This window comes from Theropithecus gelada, chromosome 13, assembly GCF_003255815.1.
Source record: "Theropithecus gelada isolate Dixy chromosome 13, Tgel_1.0, whole genome shotgun sequence".
NCBI lineage: Eukaryota > Metazoa > Chordata > Mammalia > Primates > Cercopithecidae > Theropithecus > Theropithecus gelada.
In genome coordinates, this window is record NC_037681.1 from 15054439 (window position 1) to 15074964 (window position 20526).

At 40.6% G+C, this 20526-nt stretch overlaps 1 protein-coding gene across 18 annotated transcripts in view; it reads right to left on the reverse strand.

Annotated features, from left to right (window-relative positions):
- The window catches only part of MAP4K4 (mitogen-activated protein kinase kinase kinase kinase 4), a 193928-nt gene that overhangs the window by 62824 nt on the left and 110578 nt on the right, over nucleotides 1-20526 (reverse strand). For all 18 annotated transcript variants that reach the window (XM_025405822.1, XM_025405820.1, XM_025405821.1 and 15 more), the window contains exons 4-6: nucleotides 7480-7605; nucleotides 6097-6207; nucleotides 1937-2027 (exon numbers count right to left, since the gene is read on the reverse strand). In XM_025405822.1, the coding sequence (XP_025261607.1) occupies nucleotides 1937-2027; nucleotides 6097-6207; nucleotides 7480-7605 (328 nt within the window). The remainder of the gene's footprint in view (nucleotides 1-1936; nucleotides 2028-6096; nucleotides 6208-7479; nucleotides 7606-20526) is intronic.

Here is a 20526-nt window from a genome sequence, read left to right on the forward strand (position 1 = left end):
CTTCTGTGAAGCCTGGATCTGGCTGCCTCCCCAGCTTCTCCGACAGTGACCAGCAGAGGGCCTTCTGAATGAACCACAACCTTCAGTGCTTTCAGAGAACTGCCGCAAACAAGATCAAGTCACAGAGAGCCCCATGTTCTGGAGAACTGACTGAAGACACACTTGACTTACCTTCTTAAACAGCACTAATAACCATAAAGGTAAGAAATTCACAAAAGTTTTCTTGAAAAAAACACAGTACTGAATCAAAAAAAAAAACAAAAAACAAGCTAAATCATATGTTCACAAACAACACACCCTAAAGCACTTGGGACTTCTGCTGATTTTTCTGTGACTTCTGCATCCCACCCAATTGGATGGTGGTGGTGGTCTAGAGGAAAGTTCAAGGATGGGAGGCAGAGCTGGCAGGAAGACCATGACCTCTAACGGAATGCCTGCCATCAGTCCCTGCCAACACTATCACCACACACACTACCATTACCCCAGCAGGAACCTGCAAAGGTGGAGGCGCCCATGCAGAAAGGCCTACGAAGTGCTGAGATGACTAAAAGGGATCATAGATTCAACTTCTATGCACAGAACACGCTCAGAAAATGGCTTGTCCAGGGTGTGGACTTACTCACTGAGTACTCCTTCAGAGACAGAGACACACGGGCCAGGCAGCACAGGAACCAGGGACACACAGGCCAGCCAGTTAGTGCAGGAAGCCTAAGCGAGCATCACAGCGACTTGGAAGGCAATGGTAACCAATCACTAAGTGATCACTCAGGTACTATCACAGGCCGATAGCAGGAGACCAGTGCAGGGAACGCACAGCTCACTGAGTCATTTGGTATGAGAACTGCTCAAGTGCTTCCTTGAGGGGAGCCCTGAGGGGAGTTTCCAATTGGGCAGATTCCTCCATAGAAGACCAACAAACACAGACACTATGCAAGAAAGTAACTATGAAGATCTTACTTTTACAGTGCAACAGCTGTGCCTATGATTTCTAAAAGAAAGGTGGACCAGACCCATATAAACAGAAAGAATTTTGTTATGATGTGTTAGTGGAAGAAAAATTAATACAAACGCTATTTAAAAATTTGATACAACACTTAGATGAAAGTGGAATGAGTTCAGACCCAGCTAAAGGAAACAAGATATATAAAAGAACCCTTGTGAATAACTCCAGGAAAACACCACGGGCTGTAATTACCTATCCATGCAGAAATTTATCAAGCACCTACTACAATGAAGTCACTATGCTGGGTGCTGGGTAATAGGCTATTTGCTGCATTCCCAGAATTTACATTCTGGCAAAGGAGACAGTAACAGAAGTAAAAAACAATCACATAACTATAAATTGTGAACAATACTATGAAAGAAACAAGCAGCAAGGCCCAAGACAGATCAGAGGTTGGAAAAGGCCCCTGAACATGAGGAAAAAAACTGTGACTTCAAAACTGAAGTCAAGTCTTCCCAATGGGAAACAGTTATGCAAAGGCCCCAAGGCAAGATCCAGGAAGTTTAAGAAAAGAAAAAAAGACAGTGACTGATGAAGAGAGAAGTAAAGAGGGACATAAAATGAGGAGGGAAAAGTAGCAGGCATCAGATCCTACATGGCTTTTTATAGGCAAGGGTGAGAAATGTCGGTTTTATCCAAAGTAAAATAGGAAGCCATTAAGGGTCTTTAAGCAGGAAAGTGGCATGGTCTGATCTGAAGATCAGTCTGGCTGCTGTACAGAGAACCAGGAGGCGGGAGGTGGGAGGGAACTAACATGGAAGTGGGGAGGCTGGAGCCAGGCTAAGCAATATGCTCGGTTCCCACATTCTTAAGAACAGAAATAGAAAACATGGGTAACAGACCGAACTTTTAGCTAGATGGAAGTAGAACTGGGAGTACAGCTGGCTTGTGCCAGGTGCAATTACGAGATCACGCCGCACATCCATTACATACCAAGTTTCACCTCTGCATTCTCAGTCAGCAACACATTCTGGCCCTTGATATCCCGGTGAATCACGTGATGAATATGAAGATGTGCCAGTCCCTGAATAGGAAAGACAGGCCTGAATTTTAGTTTTCTGTGACTATAAGTAAACAGCCAGGAACACACCTTTTATAAGAAAGTGCACATGTGGACCAACGGTGTTTGTGAGCTCATGAACATTAACTTCACTCTTAGTGCATTCCCAGGAAGACAGCACCAACACTACCACACACACAGAAAGAAGTCCTCCCCTCCGCCACATTCCCAGTGGGTTAGGTTCCCCGTGTGAGCAACATGACCACTTCTAGCTGTGCCTTTAAGATACACTGCAGATTACCATCTGCAGTTTCTCTGCTATAATTTGTGCTATTTGTGTACAGGGTGGTTCCTTTCCCACGCTAAATGTCTAGAGGGTGACCCCGTGGGCATATTTGAACTAGACACATCTCAGGGGAAAAGCAAAGGGCAAGAGAGGGCTTTGAAATCTGGCTCTTTAACACTGGCTAGCCTTCCCACTGCACAGTGACAAATTGCTAAGTGCTGATCAATCCCACCTCCATCCCAAGCATAAAATGATTGTGCTGTCAAAAAGAGCCTTGTGTTCAAATAAAATATCTTTCTTTCCCAAGGAAACAAACCTACTGGGCATATAACACTTTTTGATGACCTTGTATCTGGAATGAGGCCCAAAAGCTTGTCTCTTACGAGAGGTGGTGGAAGAACAAAAACACATGTTGCATCCAAATATGGTCCAAGAGACAGTAATGCATCATTCTCACAACTCATTTACTTATTCTGTCCTTAGCTAGAGAAGCCAAATATACAGCTCACCTCCTTAAGATACAAGCAACCTATTTACTCTAAAATGTCTCAATCCAAAAAGGGCAGATTATAAGTAAGGGTTATTTGATTTTTTTCCTGTTTATTCTTTTTTCATGGGGTTTTATTGTTATCATTACTTTGTAAGATATGAATTAAATACAACAGCTCCTCTAGAATACTAATTTTTCTAACATAGGGGGTTTCTAAACATTCATTTACTGGTCTGTCTAGGAAACAGAGCAAAGCTTATTTGACAGCTCTGTTTATTTTTCACAACACAGGATGTGCGGTATTATACCACAAAGCACTGACTAGAGAAAAAAGCACTAAAAATATATGGTACCTTATTGCTATAGTTAGGAACAAAGTACCTCCTCTCAGCATGGTATAACTTCAAATAGCAAAAGGAGAGACACAAAAGCTAAGTTCCCCAATTCTTCGTAATTCCTATTTCTATTACTTCAGTTCATTTTTGTTTTCTAACTTGCCAACCTCTTCTTAAACTTTTACAGAACTATCTTAACAACAAACATAAGCACCCACATCTTGTCACACAAATGTGGCTTGCATGCACTCTTGTTCATTACCAGCAATAAATGTATGGAACAATGCCTGTTTTCCTGTCTATACTGCTACAGGATCACTGCTTCTACAGGGAATTAAGTGTATCTAATAGCTCTGCAACAATGTTATATGATTATTCGGAAAAAAAGAACCTTTTTCTGCCATTAAGTACCTGGGAGTGTATGTGTGTTCAACTAGTCCCATACCAGAAATCAGGCCACAATTATTCTTCCTTAGCAGAGACGCCAAGTCCAAACACTCAGTGAAGCACTATCCTTGAGCAAATGCATCTGTGTTTCTAAACCAGGAAATATTTTCCCCTAAACTCTCTATCATGCATGGTCACGGAACAAAAGAGCAGTCAAAGGCTGTCATACAGCACTGGTTACAGAAAGCTCTAAGTTCCCATGTTCAATATGAAGATACTGCTATGTGGAATGTGAACATGGAAGTGGGCTGAAAAGAACATGCTGGCCTTGCTGCTAAGCCTTGTGGTCCAGAGGGTATAACAGTGTGCTGGCTCCAAAAAGCACTTCTCTATTGGCTGAGGCCTACCTGCTTAGCATCCTCACCATTCAAAGGGTCTGATCATAATGATCATAATGTCTAAATCCAACATCTAGTGAGAAATGAGGAAAGGTTTTGCCACCACAGAAACTGTCTAACCCCAACCGTCTTTGAGAACACAGCTTATCTCTCTGGGGGTGGCTGCATTCCTTTCTCATGAGGCCTTACCTCCAGCTTATCATCTTGCCTTCTCTTTACCAAAGCCAACTCTTAGTAACCCCTATAATGAACACACACTACTGCATGACACACGAACTCTCCCTGAGGCATTTGCTTGTTTTTAGTTAATTGAAACTTTTGTCACAAGGAAAAACTCCCATTCTAGATGAAATGTAGGCGAAGGCAGCTGTGTTTCAGATGCCCAGTGAGGTGAAAAAGATCTCCTGCGTCTCAAAAAGATGTTCATTCACATGTCACACTCAAGCTGGCTTAGAGGCGTCAAACAACTTTGGCTTTTTTTAAATGTTACTGGAGATTATTGATGGTAAAATGGCTACATGTACATGTTACATATGATAGGTAAACAACGCTTGCCTGGGTATAGAAACACATTTGTTTTTGAAGGCTGAAATACATTTGATGCCTAGGACATTAAGCTAAAAGCTACTTCTCTGCTTGAGATATCTATATAAGAAAGGTAGGGGCGTGGGTGCGCAGGTGGGGATGTGTATGGCAGGAGAGTGGGTGTTTAAAACAAAGAATAATGACAACAGTTAATAGTCACTGATAGGTAGCTATGTATCCAAATGTTACATTAAATGATTAATATACACTAACTCATTGAATTCTCCTAACAAAAGTAATTTCAAAAGGTTGGTATCTAAAATGTATAGACGAGGAGAAAATAAGTCCTGAAAGTTGAATAACATAGGGTGTGCTATAGGTAAGCAGCAGAGGCAGGACTCAAACCCAGGTATGACTTATGCTAGTCTCCAACCACTCAACCAATGTTCTATCCTGCCTACCATGCTAAAGAGTTTTAGTTACTAATAGAAGAAATCCACCTGGCCCAGTACCTGACTTCCTTTACAGTAGTATAGGGCAGGAAAGTTTCCCACATTTAGGCTCTGCTTTCTGTAATAGTCATAAAAGATCCTGATATTTTAATGACATTTGCAAGTATTTATAAAAAGATGGTTCTCCTGTCACCCTACCCCACCCCCCACAACTAGTCTTCTTAGGGGAACTGCCTCTTTTCAAGGACTACATAAATATCTAAATTAAAAAAAAAAAAAATTAAACGTTTCTCTAGGAAGTCTAGATGGCAGTTTTTAAACCTGCAATCCTCTATGAATCTTACATATAAAAAGTGGGATAACTTTACTTATTAAAAAAATTAAAATAACTTATTCATTACTTTTAAGTTTTTTTATTAGTGGGGGAAGCATAAGAATTGGGCTTCAATTTAACTTCACAATCTTTTTTTTTCAATGTGGGAGGTAAATGAAATGCAACCAAGTAATGTCTGTGTGTAATTCAGGGATGAAGTAGAGAGAAAAACTGTGATAGCCAAATGAAGGAAGAGACCCACTGGTAATATCCTACATGCACTGCTCAAATACGAAATCCTAGAAACCCTCTGCCTGTGCCGTCAACATGGCTTTACTACTCAAAAGAAACATTTAAAAGCTGCTAAAATAGTAGTTCAGAAACTTACTCTAAGATATTTAGCCAGCTTTCCAAATGGCTGTCAATAATATTAAACATTCTAACTTTTCTTCATAAATATTGTAACAGATTCTAGTAGCTAACACCAAAGTCTTCAAGGTGATTTTGAAAACCAGCATTCAGCACCATTAGTATTTATTTATAAGCTTATACACAGAATTCCTTTAAAAACAATAGTTGGAGATTATTTTTCTTCCCTTCCACTCTGATTTCCTTTTAACTCAAAGGAAAGCTGCCAATAGGTATGTCATGATGCCATGGAAAGTAAATTCAGGGAAATACAGAAATGCTTTTTTTTTTTAAGTCAACCTTCTTTACATACTTGCCAGAGTCAAATCATGATGTAGCTTAAAATTATCAAAGCTAGCTAGATATACAGAATCCTTGGCTGTCAAAGAGAATAATCTATATATGTATAAGTAATGCAAAGAAGTACTTGGGGCTGGGAAAATGAAAATGGAAGCACAGGATCATGGGTTGGAGCACTGTAGCCACCCACATTCCTCACCCTCAGGATTTCTCTGGAGATGTAAGCAATCCAGTCTTCTTTGAGTGTGTTCCCTTTGGTGTTCTTCACAAGGTCTGTAATGGACCCAGCCCCACAGAACTCCATAACAAGCTATAGGGCAGACAAGACACAAGGTGAGTAACACATCTTGGAGAAATTGGGAAAACCAGTTTAACCGCCATGCCATCTCTTTATTCTGAAGACCTGGAAATGTGATGCTCCTAAATAACTCATAATAATTTGGAGGCACCTAAAGAACTGAAAGCTCATTTCACGGTCCCATGTATTCGCTCTGCGTATTTGGTCCAGCAGACTGTGAGTGTCTGGTATTCTACAGCACACCCAAGCGCAGCAATTCTGAAGTGCTCATTCTCTCTCAGAAGCACGTGGGCACAGGAAGACCACTTTGCTCCTCATCACTGCCCAATTATCAAATATCTGACTCAAATATTCCCTAACATTCTTTTTCATTTTGCCTCAAAAACATTCTATTTTTCACATTATGATCCTCAAACTATTATATTTTATATTAACTGGGTCTAATACGAATAAAAAATAGTATTTTTAAGCAGTTATACAATTTTTAATACAGTATTTACAGTATCTGAATGTTTGAACAATATGATCACAACGGTATGTTTAAAGTACCCAGAAAATAAACCGAACTGAACTGTTCTAAAATTTTAACTGTGACCTGATTTGGGCAATGGTAACAGAGTAAACTTTTTCCCTTCTATTTAATTTTGCAGATGTTTTCTGTAACGGCCCTTTAAAAATACTGATACAAAAAGTATTCATCTATCTTCCTGCTTTGCAAGTTTAAATAATGTGATAGCCACAGATCTGATGGTATCTCCAGGTCATTATCTTGAATATAAATGTGTTCAAAAAGAGATAAGGTTGAATGTGTCAATTCCAGAAATTTCCCTGTAATTTGTTTTAATTAACTATTATCATTAATACTATTGATAAGCTACTGACAGAAGTTTGTTTCTTGAGATCTGTCTCTCATTTCCAAGTGGTAAGCTCAATTTGCTGGGCTTTCAAATTAGTTTTGTTCCCATAAATAAAGTTTTTATTGTATTGCTTTCAAGCTCCTAATTTCTCTGCTATTTGATCACATTCCTTCTAGATGCTGCCATTTTATTCCTGAAACACAAAGTTAACTTTTTTCCATGCAATGTGAAATCAATATCACAATAAACAACCAGCATATAGTCAACCCAGAGACACTGGCCAAGGAAGCCTTTAGAATCTGCCAGCTACGTACTGCTCCTCTTCATGGTTTTTCTTCCCTCCCTTCCCCCCAGCCCCCACCCCCGCCACGCCCTTACAATTCAAGCAAACGGAACGCCCACAAATGCTCAGGAAACATCCACCTACCCAGAGTTGGTCATCATGTCCTGGAGGGCTCTTTTTGATGAAAGCACCATAATATGTTGCAATATTTCTGTGATGAGAGTATTTCTTTAGCATATTTATCTCCAGTTTGATTTCTTCCTCTTCATCCTTAAGAAAAAATAAAAATAAAATGTGTGGCTACTGAATGATGTGCATGACTTTACTTCTCCCACACCACATACAATAATGAAAGGAACACACGTTTCCCACCCTCCAGGAAGCCAAGAACAGGAATCTTAGAGGACTCATCCTTTGAAGTGTGATTATAGGATGTGATGCATAGGAGGTAAAGACAGACACGGAGAGCTGCAGGGACAGTGCGAGGGGGCTGCCTGGCCAGTTCTCCCACTAACTGTGACCTCTGGAAATGCACTCCACTTCTCTGAGCCTCAGTTTGTTCAGCTGTAAAAATGGGACCAAAAAAGGGAAATGGCTGATACTATTTGAACTTACCACTTGGAAAGTCTGTTTCCTTTGCAAATACAGATCATCTGGTCCGTTAAGTCCAAAAAACGTTTACCTCAAACAACCCTGCACGACAGCACCCTCTAGTGAAGCCAAGGCAGAGTACTGAATACATGAATGCAGGCTGGAGGTGCAGTCTGTGACGGTGTGCTCAGTGAGAACCCACTAACCGGAAGAGGTTCAGCTGAGTCCAGTGGGTCCCAGGAACAAAACATCACTGAGCACAATGTTTCAGACTTGGCTCCTCTCCTAGCATCTTGGTTTACTGAAGTAAGATGAGCAGAGGAAGAAACCCAGAGTTTGTGTGAGAAGATTAGGGTGGGGAATGAAGGAAAAAGATAGTGACACAAGTCTGGAAAATAAAACTAAGTTGCCCTTGTGAATGACAAAGGCTGGGAAGTCTGTGATCTCCACCTATCTCTCATATAAACCTGGAGAAGAAGCTGTGCACACCAGTCAAGCAGACAGTTTGTCCCTTGTTATATACACATGACATACTATCTGCGAAGAGTCAGGTTAAGGCAGATTTGTAGTTAGCACAGAATGAAGGGAAAGCAGAGTTAAAGTGAGAAAGAACAGGAACTGTGCAGGGAAGGGAAAATCATCCTTGATCACAAAAGCACAGTATTTAAGATCGGGAGAAATCTGATGACCGGATCTCTAGAATCCCCTATACTGCATACATTTTCTAAAGGAAAAGATGACTAGTCCCCTAAAATGTCCTTACTTTTCTACACTGACACAACCATCCCACTCATAACTTGATGTCCCTCTCTCTCCAGGTAAGAGTAGGGGCTCTGAGTAGCCTAGATGTACATGCGTGTGTGTGTGTTGTGTGTGTGTGTATGCATGCACTTACACACAACTTGGAAGAACCCTACTTACTGCTTCAGTCTAGCACCTCTAGAACCACTCTTAAGGCCTTACAAGCCTAAAGGACGTTTGATTTGCAAATTGTTATACTTTAAAAGCTGTGACATCATTAATTAGATATTAATGAGATCAGATGGGGAAAATAATTTTTAAAATACAAACTTCAGTTATACATTACTGCTTTAGAAAACAAATGTATAACAAGACATGTAGTCATCTTAGAATAGTAATTCTCAAGATGGCAGCTTTACAGCTTGGTTCTGAAATATAAACGCTAGAGTATTATAATACAGTCATGTACTACATAACATCTTAGTCAACAAAGGACTGCAAATACAACAATGAACCCATAAAATTAATAAAATTAATAAATGAAGCTGAAAAATTCCCATCACCTACTGACATTGCTTGTGGTGATGCTAAACTAACCTGTCGCATGGCCGGTTGTATAAAATTATTGCACATATAGTTATGTATAGTACATAATACTTAATAAATGACTATGTTAGTGGTTTACTACACTTCTATTGTTATATTAAAGTGTACTCCTATTTAAACAACAAAAAAAAGTGAACTTACAACAGCCTCAGGCAGATCCTTCAGGAGGTATCCCTAAGAAGGCATTGTTATTATAGGAGATGACAGTTCTATGTGTGCTACTGGCTTGAAGACCTTCTACTGGGACAAGGTGTGGAGGTGGAAGACAGATATTGATGAGCCTGACCATGTGCAGGCCTAAGCTAATGTGTGTGTTTCTGTCTTCATTTTTTACCAAAATGTTTAAAAAGTTAGAAAAGACAGAAAAAAGCTTACAAAGATTTTTAAAAAGAAAATATTTTAGTACAGCTATGCAATGTTTCTTAAGCTAAGTGTTATTACAAAAGTACCTAAAAGTTTTATAAAATAAAAGTTACAGTAACCTACAGTTATTACTGAAGAAAGTATATTTTTTACAAATTTAGTGTATCCTAAGTGTACAATGCTTATGAAGTCTACAGTAGCGTACAGTAGTCCTAGGCCTTCACATTCACTTACCACTCACTGACTCACCCAGAGCAACCTCCAGCCCTGTAAGCTCCATTAATGTTCAGAGCTCTATGCGGAAAGTACCATTTTTTATCTTTTTTTTTTTTTTTTTTTTTTTTTTTTTTTTTTTTTTTTTTTTTTTTGAGACGGAGTCTCGCTCTGTCACCCAGGCTGGAGTGCAGTGGCCGGATCTCAGCTCACTGCAAGCTCCTCCTCTCGGGTTCACGCCATTCTCCTGCCTCAGCCTCCCAAGTAGCTGGGACTACAGGCACCCGCCACTTCGCCCGGCTAGTTTTTTGTATTTTTTAGTAGAGACGGGGTTTCACCGTATTAGCCAGGATGGTCTCAATCTCCTGACCTCATGATCCGCCCGTCTCGGCCTCCCAAAGTGCTGGGATTACAGGCTTGAGCCACCGCGCCCGGCCCATTTTTTATCTTTTATAACATATTTTGACAATCTCTTTTCTATGTTTAGATACACAACTACTTGCTATTATTTTTCAATTGCCTACACTATTCAGTACAGTAGCACACTGTACATGTCTGCAGCCTGGGAGCAACAGGCCATACCAGGTAGCCCATGTGTACCATCTAGGTTTACATAAACACACTTTGATGATGGACAACAGCAAAACTGCCTAATGAATGATGCATTTCTGAGAACATAACCCCACTGTTAAGTGATGCACAACTATATATTCTACAGGCACACTTGTCATGTGACTTTGATAGATGACTACAAATATGGCAGCAGTCACATGACCCAATAGAGTTGATATAATAATTCTCCTTCAAACCCTGCAAAGTCCTACCAAATAGGTATAATTTCTATCTGAGATTTAAATATGGCCATGTTGAAAGCAGCAAAGAAAAATGAGATACTCAATAGTAGATAACCATCTTAATTCTACACAAAACCAGTGTTTAGACTAGCTAGTAAAACAGAGAAACACTTCTATTTGAGACCTTGCTTCAAAGGAACTTCATTCTAAAACAGAAAAGGGTAACAATGTTTATTCCATAGAACATGAGGAAGCATGCCCCAAATAAAAGTAGGAAACCTAATGAATGCCTCAAAAGTTTTATCTTGTGCTCTCTGCACACACATATCAACATGTAGAGTATGATGAGCAGTAGTGACCAGGGCTTGCTGGCATGGGGGCACATTGAGCCTGCTCCCTCCTGACTCACCACAACTCACTCCCAGTGCTATCTGAGGGTTTCCGAGAGGCCTCCTGACCAAGCAGTGAGTGGCCTGGGACAGCCCTAATGAGGCTTGTCAAGACAAGTAGGCTCCTGAAAAGAGTTAGCACAGGGTAGTGGCTGTAAACAGGGCCCATTGAAAAGGCATGTGGTGTCACTCCCAGGATAAGGTCCATGGTTAATGTGCTCTAAAAAGCCAAACATCCCACTTTCCGTACACTGAACTGCAGCTGGGTGACCAGAAAGCGAACTAACCATTTTTCTCCTTTTATCCAAAAGTCAGTAAATCTGTAAGGACGTGGGGTATAAAAACTACACAAAAACAAAACAACACTGGTTATTCTAGTTAGCCATTCGTCTAATCTTACGTTGAACTAGAATAGGGAGAAAATCCAAATACTGATTTTAACTTTGTTCCTGTAATAAGAACTTCATACAGTAGTGAATTTTACTGGACTATCCAGACTCGTTCCATCAATCCAACCCTTACCTTTGCCTACCTCCACTCCCTGCAGGGGCTAAACTATTTCCAGGGCCGTTGTTCCCTATCACGCGCTACCAGTAGCTTTCACTTCTTGACAGAAAGAAATGCTACCTATGATTTTCCCATGAAAGGCTTCCTGAGCAATAATTAAGAATTATCAAATATTTCCACTAGGTTCCATTTATATTTTTTCCTTTTAGTGACACAAACCAATGTCTTTCCAGGATCTAACCTGTTCACCACTGTATAAGAAAGAGTCACGAGCACTCGATACTTTCACAGCTCACCAAGTTAAAAATCAAGCACACATTTTAAAGTTCTCACAGGCTTAACTTCCATGCTGTCCACTGATGTGAAAACTCCTGAATAGGCACATTGGTAAATACTGGTGGCAGATTACCACGGGCCATGTATTTCACTGAATCTGAAGTGCCCTTGAATGGAGCCCACCACTATTTTATGTCATGAAACCATGAAGCACTGTCAACCATAAAGTACACACTCTAACACCTTCAAAACTGGGTTGCATCTCAGAATCAATGATTAGATGAACAACTAAAATACAATCAAGTCTGGCAATAGTTTTTCTAACATGACGGAAACACCCAAATATCACCCAGAAATACAGTGATCCCATCAATGTCACCTGCCAGACTATTTCCCAGGTCTGAAATAGTCAAATCCTGGAAGCATACAAAAATGAACTACAAAATACATTGCAGGGAAATAATACTCTCCCCTCAAATTACTGTTTTAGGATCAAGTTTATATATACTTTGAACATTTCCTCTCTTGATTTTGATTTTAAAATAGATGACTATTACATATCTTATAAAATAAAAAGGTAGTTAGAACCACTAATTGTCATTTACTGTCCAATTATGAGTGCCCACTTGGAGGAAAAAAACACTACTAGAAATACAGAATCTACCAATGGCTCTGAGCCAGCTACAACTGGAAATCTAATTATGACTAATGCTTATTATACAGTATTTTATGTTGTCTTTAGAGTAGGGTCATAATGAATCAACTTCTGAGTTTCAGTCTCCTTTCAGTTATTAAACACATGTTTGGTGGTTGCATCCCAACACTTAAGTACATACATACATACCACCACCACCACGAGCACCACCAAAAACAAACACTCCATGTGGCCTGGAAAGATACAGGAGAAAACAGACTGGGGCCAGCTAAAACTAAAATTTAGAAACAACAAAAAATCCCATACATAAAGTTGGGTTGGCAAAACTACATAGAGGAAGTTTATATATTCCATGTGTCCAGGCAGAGTCCAAACTACTGTGTCCTCCATGCTCTTCTTTAGCAGGTCACAAGTATAAACAAATGAAAAACAAAATCAAGAGTAACTTGAGAGAGAGGGCCTTTTTAGTAAGGAAAAAAAGGTCCCCCTCCTGGTTACTCAAATGGTGTGGCAGCTGCTAGCCCCCGCTTAGTGATTTAATGCAGCTGATGCCAATTAGCATTTTGGACTTTAACCAGTGGAAGCAAACTCTCAGAGAAAAGGCCTTTGTCTCAGGCTAGGACCTGACTAGGAGATGAGTTTTGAGTCGCCTTGCAGGCTGTCAGAGGGTGGGGGTGGGGCAGGGAACATCTGCAAAGTAGTAATTTTCACAAGCAGCCATGGGTTTGTCATATGACAAGCCCTGCCCACTCGACCATCTGAGCACACAGGAGTGCATGGTATGAGTGTTCTGTTGTTTTTTAATGACCCCTTAAAATGCTGTTCAAACTTGTTACCTAAATTTTTTCTCATTCCATCAATGGTAGTAACTATGTGAGGAGAGACAGGCAGACTTCAGATAAGCTAACTGGAATCCAAGAGGACTGGGAAATGTTCTGAGCATCTGCCAGGTGAAATGAAACCTTTCACCTGGCATACCTTCTTTACAGAATTAAAAGTAGACTCGGCGACAGCTGGATAAAAGAAAAAGGCAACTGACTGACCACTCTATGTTAGTTGGAGAGAGGACTGATAAAATGAGATACATCTCTGGAAGATTTCAGCACCAAAATGTACAAATGAACATAACTGTTTTTAAAAACCAGTTTACAAGTTTGTTTCTGTCAACTACTACTGAATCTTTTCTTTATGTGACTGTGAACGGGTAGAAAAATGAGAACAGATCACTTTTTACCTGGTAAATCCCACTACATCTAAGAGTATTATTCAGTACCATACCAATGAAAGCAGCACAGAATTAATCCATTTTTTTCCCTCAAACAGGCACATCACATTACAACTTAAATTCACTGACTATTCAACTAATCATAGATGAATATAACTACACAGGAAAGATCCCAGAACAAAATTAAGGCTATAGGATGTGATCAAAGGAAGAAATTACATGTTCCTTAAAATTAATCCGCTCCCCCCTGCAAGATCAGTCTCAATAAAAACCGACGGAAAAATTACAAAATTAACATAACTAAAATGGAAATCAGACACTCACGACAGCCTGCTCAAGAAAAAGCACTGTCTGTCGTGAGCACATTTCAAACCAAAATGCATCCTCTTTCTAGTTCTGCTACTGAACCAATGAGCTAGTTCTGGGATTCCAAACCCAGCATGCCATGGCCTGAAGCCCCAGACCCACCCTGTTCTCCATGGAAAGCACAACACAGAACTTCTACTACACACAGCAAAGCCCCCAGCGCGCACTCTGGATCCCTCCATCTTCTACAAAGTGCCACCTGCTGAATCTTTCAATGAGACTGCACTACTCAGCTGGTATCTAAAAATAATGTGATATAGAAGACAACTACACAATGACACCATTCACCTGGATGGATGGGGGTGGGGAGGACTTCAGATAGTGACTATAGTTCATTCTATTCTCCTCTGCATCACTTGTCCATCAATAACTTTGGGAGACTGATGCTTGCCTGAATAACCCACAAGAAGGACAAACCCCCAACCAAAAAGCACCATATGGCAAATAACGAACATGGTGATATCACTCAAACAATAAATTCAAGTCAGACCACTATTTCCTCTAGGATCTAAAAGAAACTATTAGATCTTTCCAAAGCTTCAGGTCATCAACATCCAGGAATCCTGACAGTTGACCCTGTCGAGCCCTAATCTATAGACAAAATACCATGGGTACAAGTGTCTTCAAGAATATACTTGAAATAGTTCATACTAGTACTCAGTTTAAATGAATGCATTGAGGAGGAGGGGAGAAATGCTACCAAATATTATCTCTAGATTATAGCCTAATTTTCTACAATTGTCATATACTATTTTCCTAATTTGGAAAATAAATAAATAAATAAGACTTTAGGATAGAAAAGTCTGGCCCCCAAAGAATTCAAAATGAGCTTTCTGGCAACTCACACAGTCCATCTCCTTCTGTCCTTGGACTGAGGGTCCTCTCCCCTCCTTGCTGCTCGAGGGCCACCACCAGTTTCTCTGCTTGGGCCGCTGACACCAATGGTCAGTTGTGCAGGGAGGCCTAGGAGAGCCTGAAGAACTACAGCCTGGCTGTTTAAACTACCTTCAACTGGGTCAGTGGCACCACAAGGCTCTGACCTTAGCCTCATGGTCACTTCTTCCTGTTTGTTATGACGTACCAATCCGGATACGCAACTTCTTACTATTGGCTCCTTCCAGACTTAAGTCATTCCTGGAGCAAAAGGAGAAGGTAGGTGGAGCACTTACCATGCTCTGTCTTCACTTTCCTGACCTGCCACAAGGTCCCTTGAGGAGAATCTTGCCTCAGTCTATTCATACCTCTTCCTAACCCAGTGGCAAACCCCATGAAGCTTCCCACAGCGCAAGGAGGGAAAGAGTACAATATACATTGAATAGAGTGTTGTCTAAAACCTTAAAAACGGGTCCAAGAAAGGAATGGCAACAAGGAGCACAGCTCTGAAGGAGGGTGTGATAAGCAATAGTGTTTCTGCACTTCATGCTGGATTCGTCCACGCACTCACAGGTACCAGAGCTCCTGCTTACATATTTGACAAAATGTGTCTTCAATAAAAAAGAATGAAGGGAACTTCGGCTCCTGGCCAAAATAAAGCATCAAGGACAGATGATTTATCCTGCCACCTGAATAACTAAAATTAAACAAAACATATGAAAGCGCTTAGAAGACTTCAGGCCATAAGGACAGTGACCCTGAGACTTGGGAAACACATGCAGACTTCAGCTTACTGCCCTGAGAAGGACTCCAAGCTGCAGCAAAGGGAAAGGAAACCTAAACGGCGCCCAGAGGAGTCTCTGAGTTGAGGAGAAAGGAGACAGCTGCACAGAGAAAAGCAATTCCCCCAGAAGACTCAGTAGCACACTATCAACACATCCCCATGCGGAAACCACCTGAGGTAAGGGAAAGAGCCTGATCCCAAAGGATTCCTCGGAATAGTACCCAGTGCTCAAACAGATGGGAAGCAGTGCCTCCTGCCGTTGGCTAGACTGGAAAAACTCATCATTCACAGGATTCAGGAGACTCTGGCCTTGATAGTGGGGCCAAATAAACCTAGACTACATGATGTGACAATCCCCAAATCAAATCTTCAAAGGATCAAATTGTTCCCAAGAACTAGCTGCATCCCAGAACAAAGGTCAAGTATGTTATAAAAAACATAAAATATCCAGTACCCAGTAAGGTAAAATTAACAAAGTCTGGAATCTAATTAAAAATTACCAGGCATGCAAAGAAGCTGGACCATATACATATGGGGGGGGGGGGATAAAATTATCTGACACTAACCCAGGAATAACACTGATCACAGAATTCACAGATTAAAAAAAAAAAACTCAACAAAAGCTACAACCTACACCTCCACTGGTATAAACTATTATGTCTGTTGGGCATCTGCCCATGAAGGAACCTGACACCCAATTTGCTTTTTCTGGTCCATTAAATTAGAACCCAGTGCATTTAAAAAGCAACAACTTGGGTTTACAGATGTTTCAACCCTTCAACCAGAGTAGCAGAGTAAAAGGCCCCACATTATCATACAGGTCATCTGTTCCTACTTTCCCACCAACAGAAGAATATAATCATAATTTTTAAAAAAAATTTAAGTCACATGTAGGAAAAACTCCACAAGAAAGATGTTTGAAATCAATTTACTTTTGATCCGATCATTTAAATAATTTTTGTTTGACCTCAATTGCTATAAGCAACTTACTGATTTGTGTGTGAATCAAAGTACTGGCTGTCAAAATGAAGCTAGTAACTATTCCACAGACCCTACTTGGAGAAGCAAGGACTTCAGAGGGCGGGGTCAATGGCTAGTATTTACACAGTTCGGTGACTTTCTAACTCTGACCTTGAGGACCTTAGAAGCAAAGCACCAATTTCTGATATGTTTCATGGTTTACCTTACTCTTTTTCCTCAGTCTTCCTGTCTCCTCCACTATTGCTTCTTAAGCTACCCCAACTCCTGCTTGTGTATTATTCTCATATGTTTCATGAATCACCACAGTACGCGAGTAGAAAAAAGGAAGAAAAAATAAAAACAATGATCACCTGGAGAAAAGCAGTGAAATCTTTCCTTGGAAAGCTATCTTTCAAATGTCATGATATTAAACCAAAATCACCCTGGCTCTTGATGCTCCCTGGAAAATGGAAAATTTGCTATAATCCGCCAACATGGTAACAAGGAAAAAAGCCTTAGTTTCAATGTGTGGGCACTACCATTTTGTTACTTTCAAATAATTCTCTTCGTTGTGGATAATTTGCGAATCTGGAAAGGGATCCTGTCTTTCTTATGAAATGGCAGTTTCCACTTCAAATACAATGGAGTGACCTCTGTATCACAGCTCACATCCCTGGAGAAGTCTCTGGAAGAGCCTCATGGGAACCACATATGAAGAACCATTCCCTTAGCTCTAAGAATTCAAAGATGCTTTCCACAGAAGTTACTCAAAAAAGACCATGAATAAGTGTCACAGACTTGGGTAAAATAGAAAATAGAATCAAGGTATTTTAATTCCTAATAGACACCCTTCATTTAAAAACATTTACGTGACAAAACTCAGGTACAAGCATACATTTGGCAATGTCATACTGCATCTGAACGTTCTCTGCAGAAAATGTCACAGCCTGTATCTGGAGGTCACTCAACGCTTCTCACAGCTTCTCACCTGTGTCAATCATTTCCTAACACTGTGGTGTGGAAGAAAACTATAGGGTGGCACCAGTCATCAAGCCTTCAGTAATTAAACATCACCTCCCTACTTTTCAACCCCAACTAGGAAAATAATTTGAAGTCTCTCCCTCTCAATTTTCTCTACTTCTTAGAAACGTATCAAACCATCTAATGGGAGACAATGAGAGAAACACAAAATCAAAAGCTTCACAGTCCCAATGGAAAAACTACTACACTTGACGAAGCTCTGAGGAAATCTGACTCTACAGGGCTACCATCTGCATTATACTAGTTACTCAAACTGACCTTAACTAAACCCAAGGAGAAGCTCTGCTCTGAACCAAACCAGTGTATTCAGTTCTAGCCCACTATGTAAGTAATCCTTATGAGGAAAATCCTGTTGAATGCTTTATACTCCACCACCACAGAAACTCATAAAAATGTGTCCCATATCCTCTCTTCTAAACAACAGTCAGCAATGTATGTCCTAACTATGTACGTCATTACCTCTGTTCATACAAGATAATGATAAACTGCAAGTGTTTCTCTTGGAAAAATGTGAAAAGATGCCAAAAATTCAAAGATACCAAAAAGACTGAGGGAGAAGAGAACCAATGATCTTCAATATGTGATTCGATTGGAAATAATACGAACAACTGCTGAGGCTGGCACTGCTCAACTGCGCCCCAGAGCACTGAGGAGAGTGACCACCACCGGCACTCACACTGCTGCAGGTCCCGGCCACAGCTCCCTTTTTAGTGTTTTCGCTCTGAGACATGCTCTGAACACAATACATATTACCACTAACATTGAGTACTATTCGTATTTTATCAGAAAATAATTTTTCTCTTGAATGTAATTTTAAGATTATTGTTGAAAATACAAATTTTATTATATACAGGAAAAAAAGTGTTTTCCATTAAATAAACCTCTAACTTCATAGTGGAAGTCAATAATACAGGATCAATGTAATTCAATTTAAATAGGCAAACAAAGTTTCCTCAAATTTAGAAGACAAGTTGGTGCTATTTTATCTCGCACTTCCTTCTTTTACTTCAGTAGCGTCCCCGAGCATCCCACCACCCCATCCAGCACCATAAGCACACTGTATGGCAATTATATACAGCAAAGATGCACATTTTTAAAAACAATCACCAGAAAGATACTGTAAGTTATTAGCAATTTTTTTCTTTGCTATTAATCATTTTATACAGAACTTTAAGGCAGTCTACTACCCACACATTTCATAAAGCTGTAGTAAGTCATTTTGGTATTAAAACAGTTCATTAACTTGCCATTGTGTTCCTTAATCTTTACTCCATCTATCTGCAAGTACACAGGGACACATACGCATGCTGTGAGGAGGTGGACTGGAGGCCGCAGGAGTGGCTGGACCAAAGACATGAAAAGAAGGCCTCCAGACACTGCAGATGCCCTCCATCTGCGAAGATTCAAACAACATCACTCCCTAAAGAACAACACAGTCCTCCCTATCTTGTGATCATCATCTCCCTGTACTCTGAATGGCTATGAAGCAAAACACATGCAAAGTCTGCATGGAGTCCCCTCAGTCAGTCTGGCTAACTTGAAGCAATTGTTTTAAAACTAGAACTCTCACGGTGCAGGGGGAGAGGAGCGTGCGCAAAGGAAAAAGAATGTAGTTGTCAGAATAAAGGAGGACCATAAACTACCACACACCTACCTTGAATGTAATGGAGGAACTAGATTTCTGCACAAAAGACAAAGTAAACGTATTGTTGTCTTGAAAACACATACAAAGTCTCTCAAGTGGTAGGTACCTTCTCCTCCAAGAGTGTGTATTGACTTACAGAGATAGAGACAAAAACTTAAATCAGTTAAAATTACACAAATAAATGTCTCCAGTGAAGACCCTGAAAGGCCATTTACCAACCCATATTCACAAGCACAAAGGATATTACCATGTTGGAACCTGCTCAACTTATCCAGCTCCAACCAACAATACCAACTGCCAAATTTACCATCTGCTGTTACCCAAAAAATGAAGGCCAAGAAGTTGCCATGCCACTTTCCTTGGCAGATTTTAACAAGTGCCCCATCCACATGCCCATCCATTGGTATAAATTCATTCAGTAAGCATGAACTGTGGGCCCACTTCATAGCAAACACCATGTGGGGCACTGGAAAGAGCGAGAAGGGACAGGACAGGGAGACAGATGACTCGTCAAAGAGACAACAGGGGCCAATGCAGATACAGAGGCAGGCAGAGCACAGGGACAAGGAAATGCAGAGAGAAGGGGAGTCAACACCTGGGAGGGTGAGGAAAGATCATTCCATGTGTACTTGGGCAGCTGCCAAGGAGGAGCCAAGAAACCTGGGTAGAGCCAGCATAAAAGAAACCAGACAGGGAATGACACTACACAGAATGAAACCACGGAACCCACGGGCCAGCAAAACTACTTTCACATTCTTTTTTTTTTTTTTTTTTTTTTTTTTTTCTGAGACAGAGTCTTGCTGTGTCGCCATGCTGGAATGCAGTAGTGCAATCTCGGCTCACTGCAACCTCTGCCTCCTGGGTTCAAGTGATTCTCCTGCCTCAGCCTCCGGAGTAGCTGGGACTACTGGCACCCGCCACCACGCCCAGCTAATTTTTGTATTTTTGTAGAGACAGGGTTTCACCATGTTGGGCAGGATGGCCTCGATCTCTCGACCTTGTGATCCACCCGCCTCGGCCTCCCCAAGTGCTGGGATTACAGGCGTGAGCCACCTTGCCCGGCCCTATTTTCACATTCTTGAGCCCAGACTAACTAAACTTAATAAAACAAAACAAGTCTGTTAAAAGAAATCAAGAAAACGCCCTCATTTCCTGCCAGGCT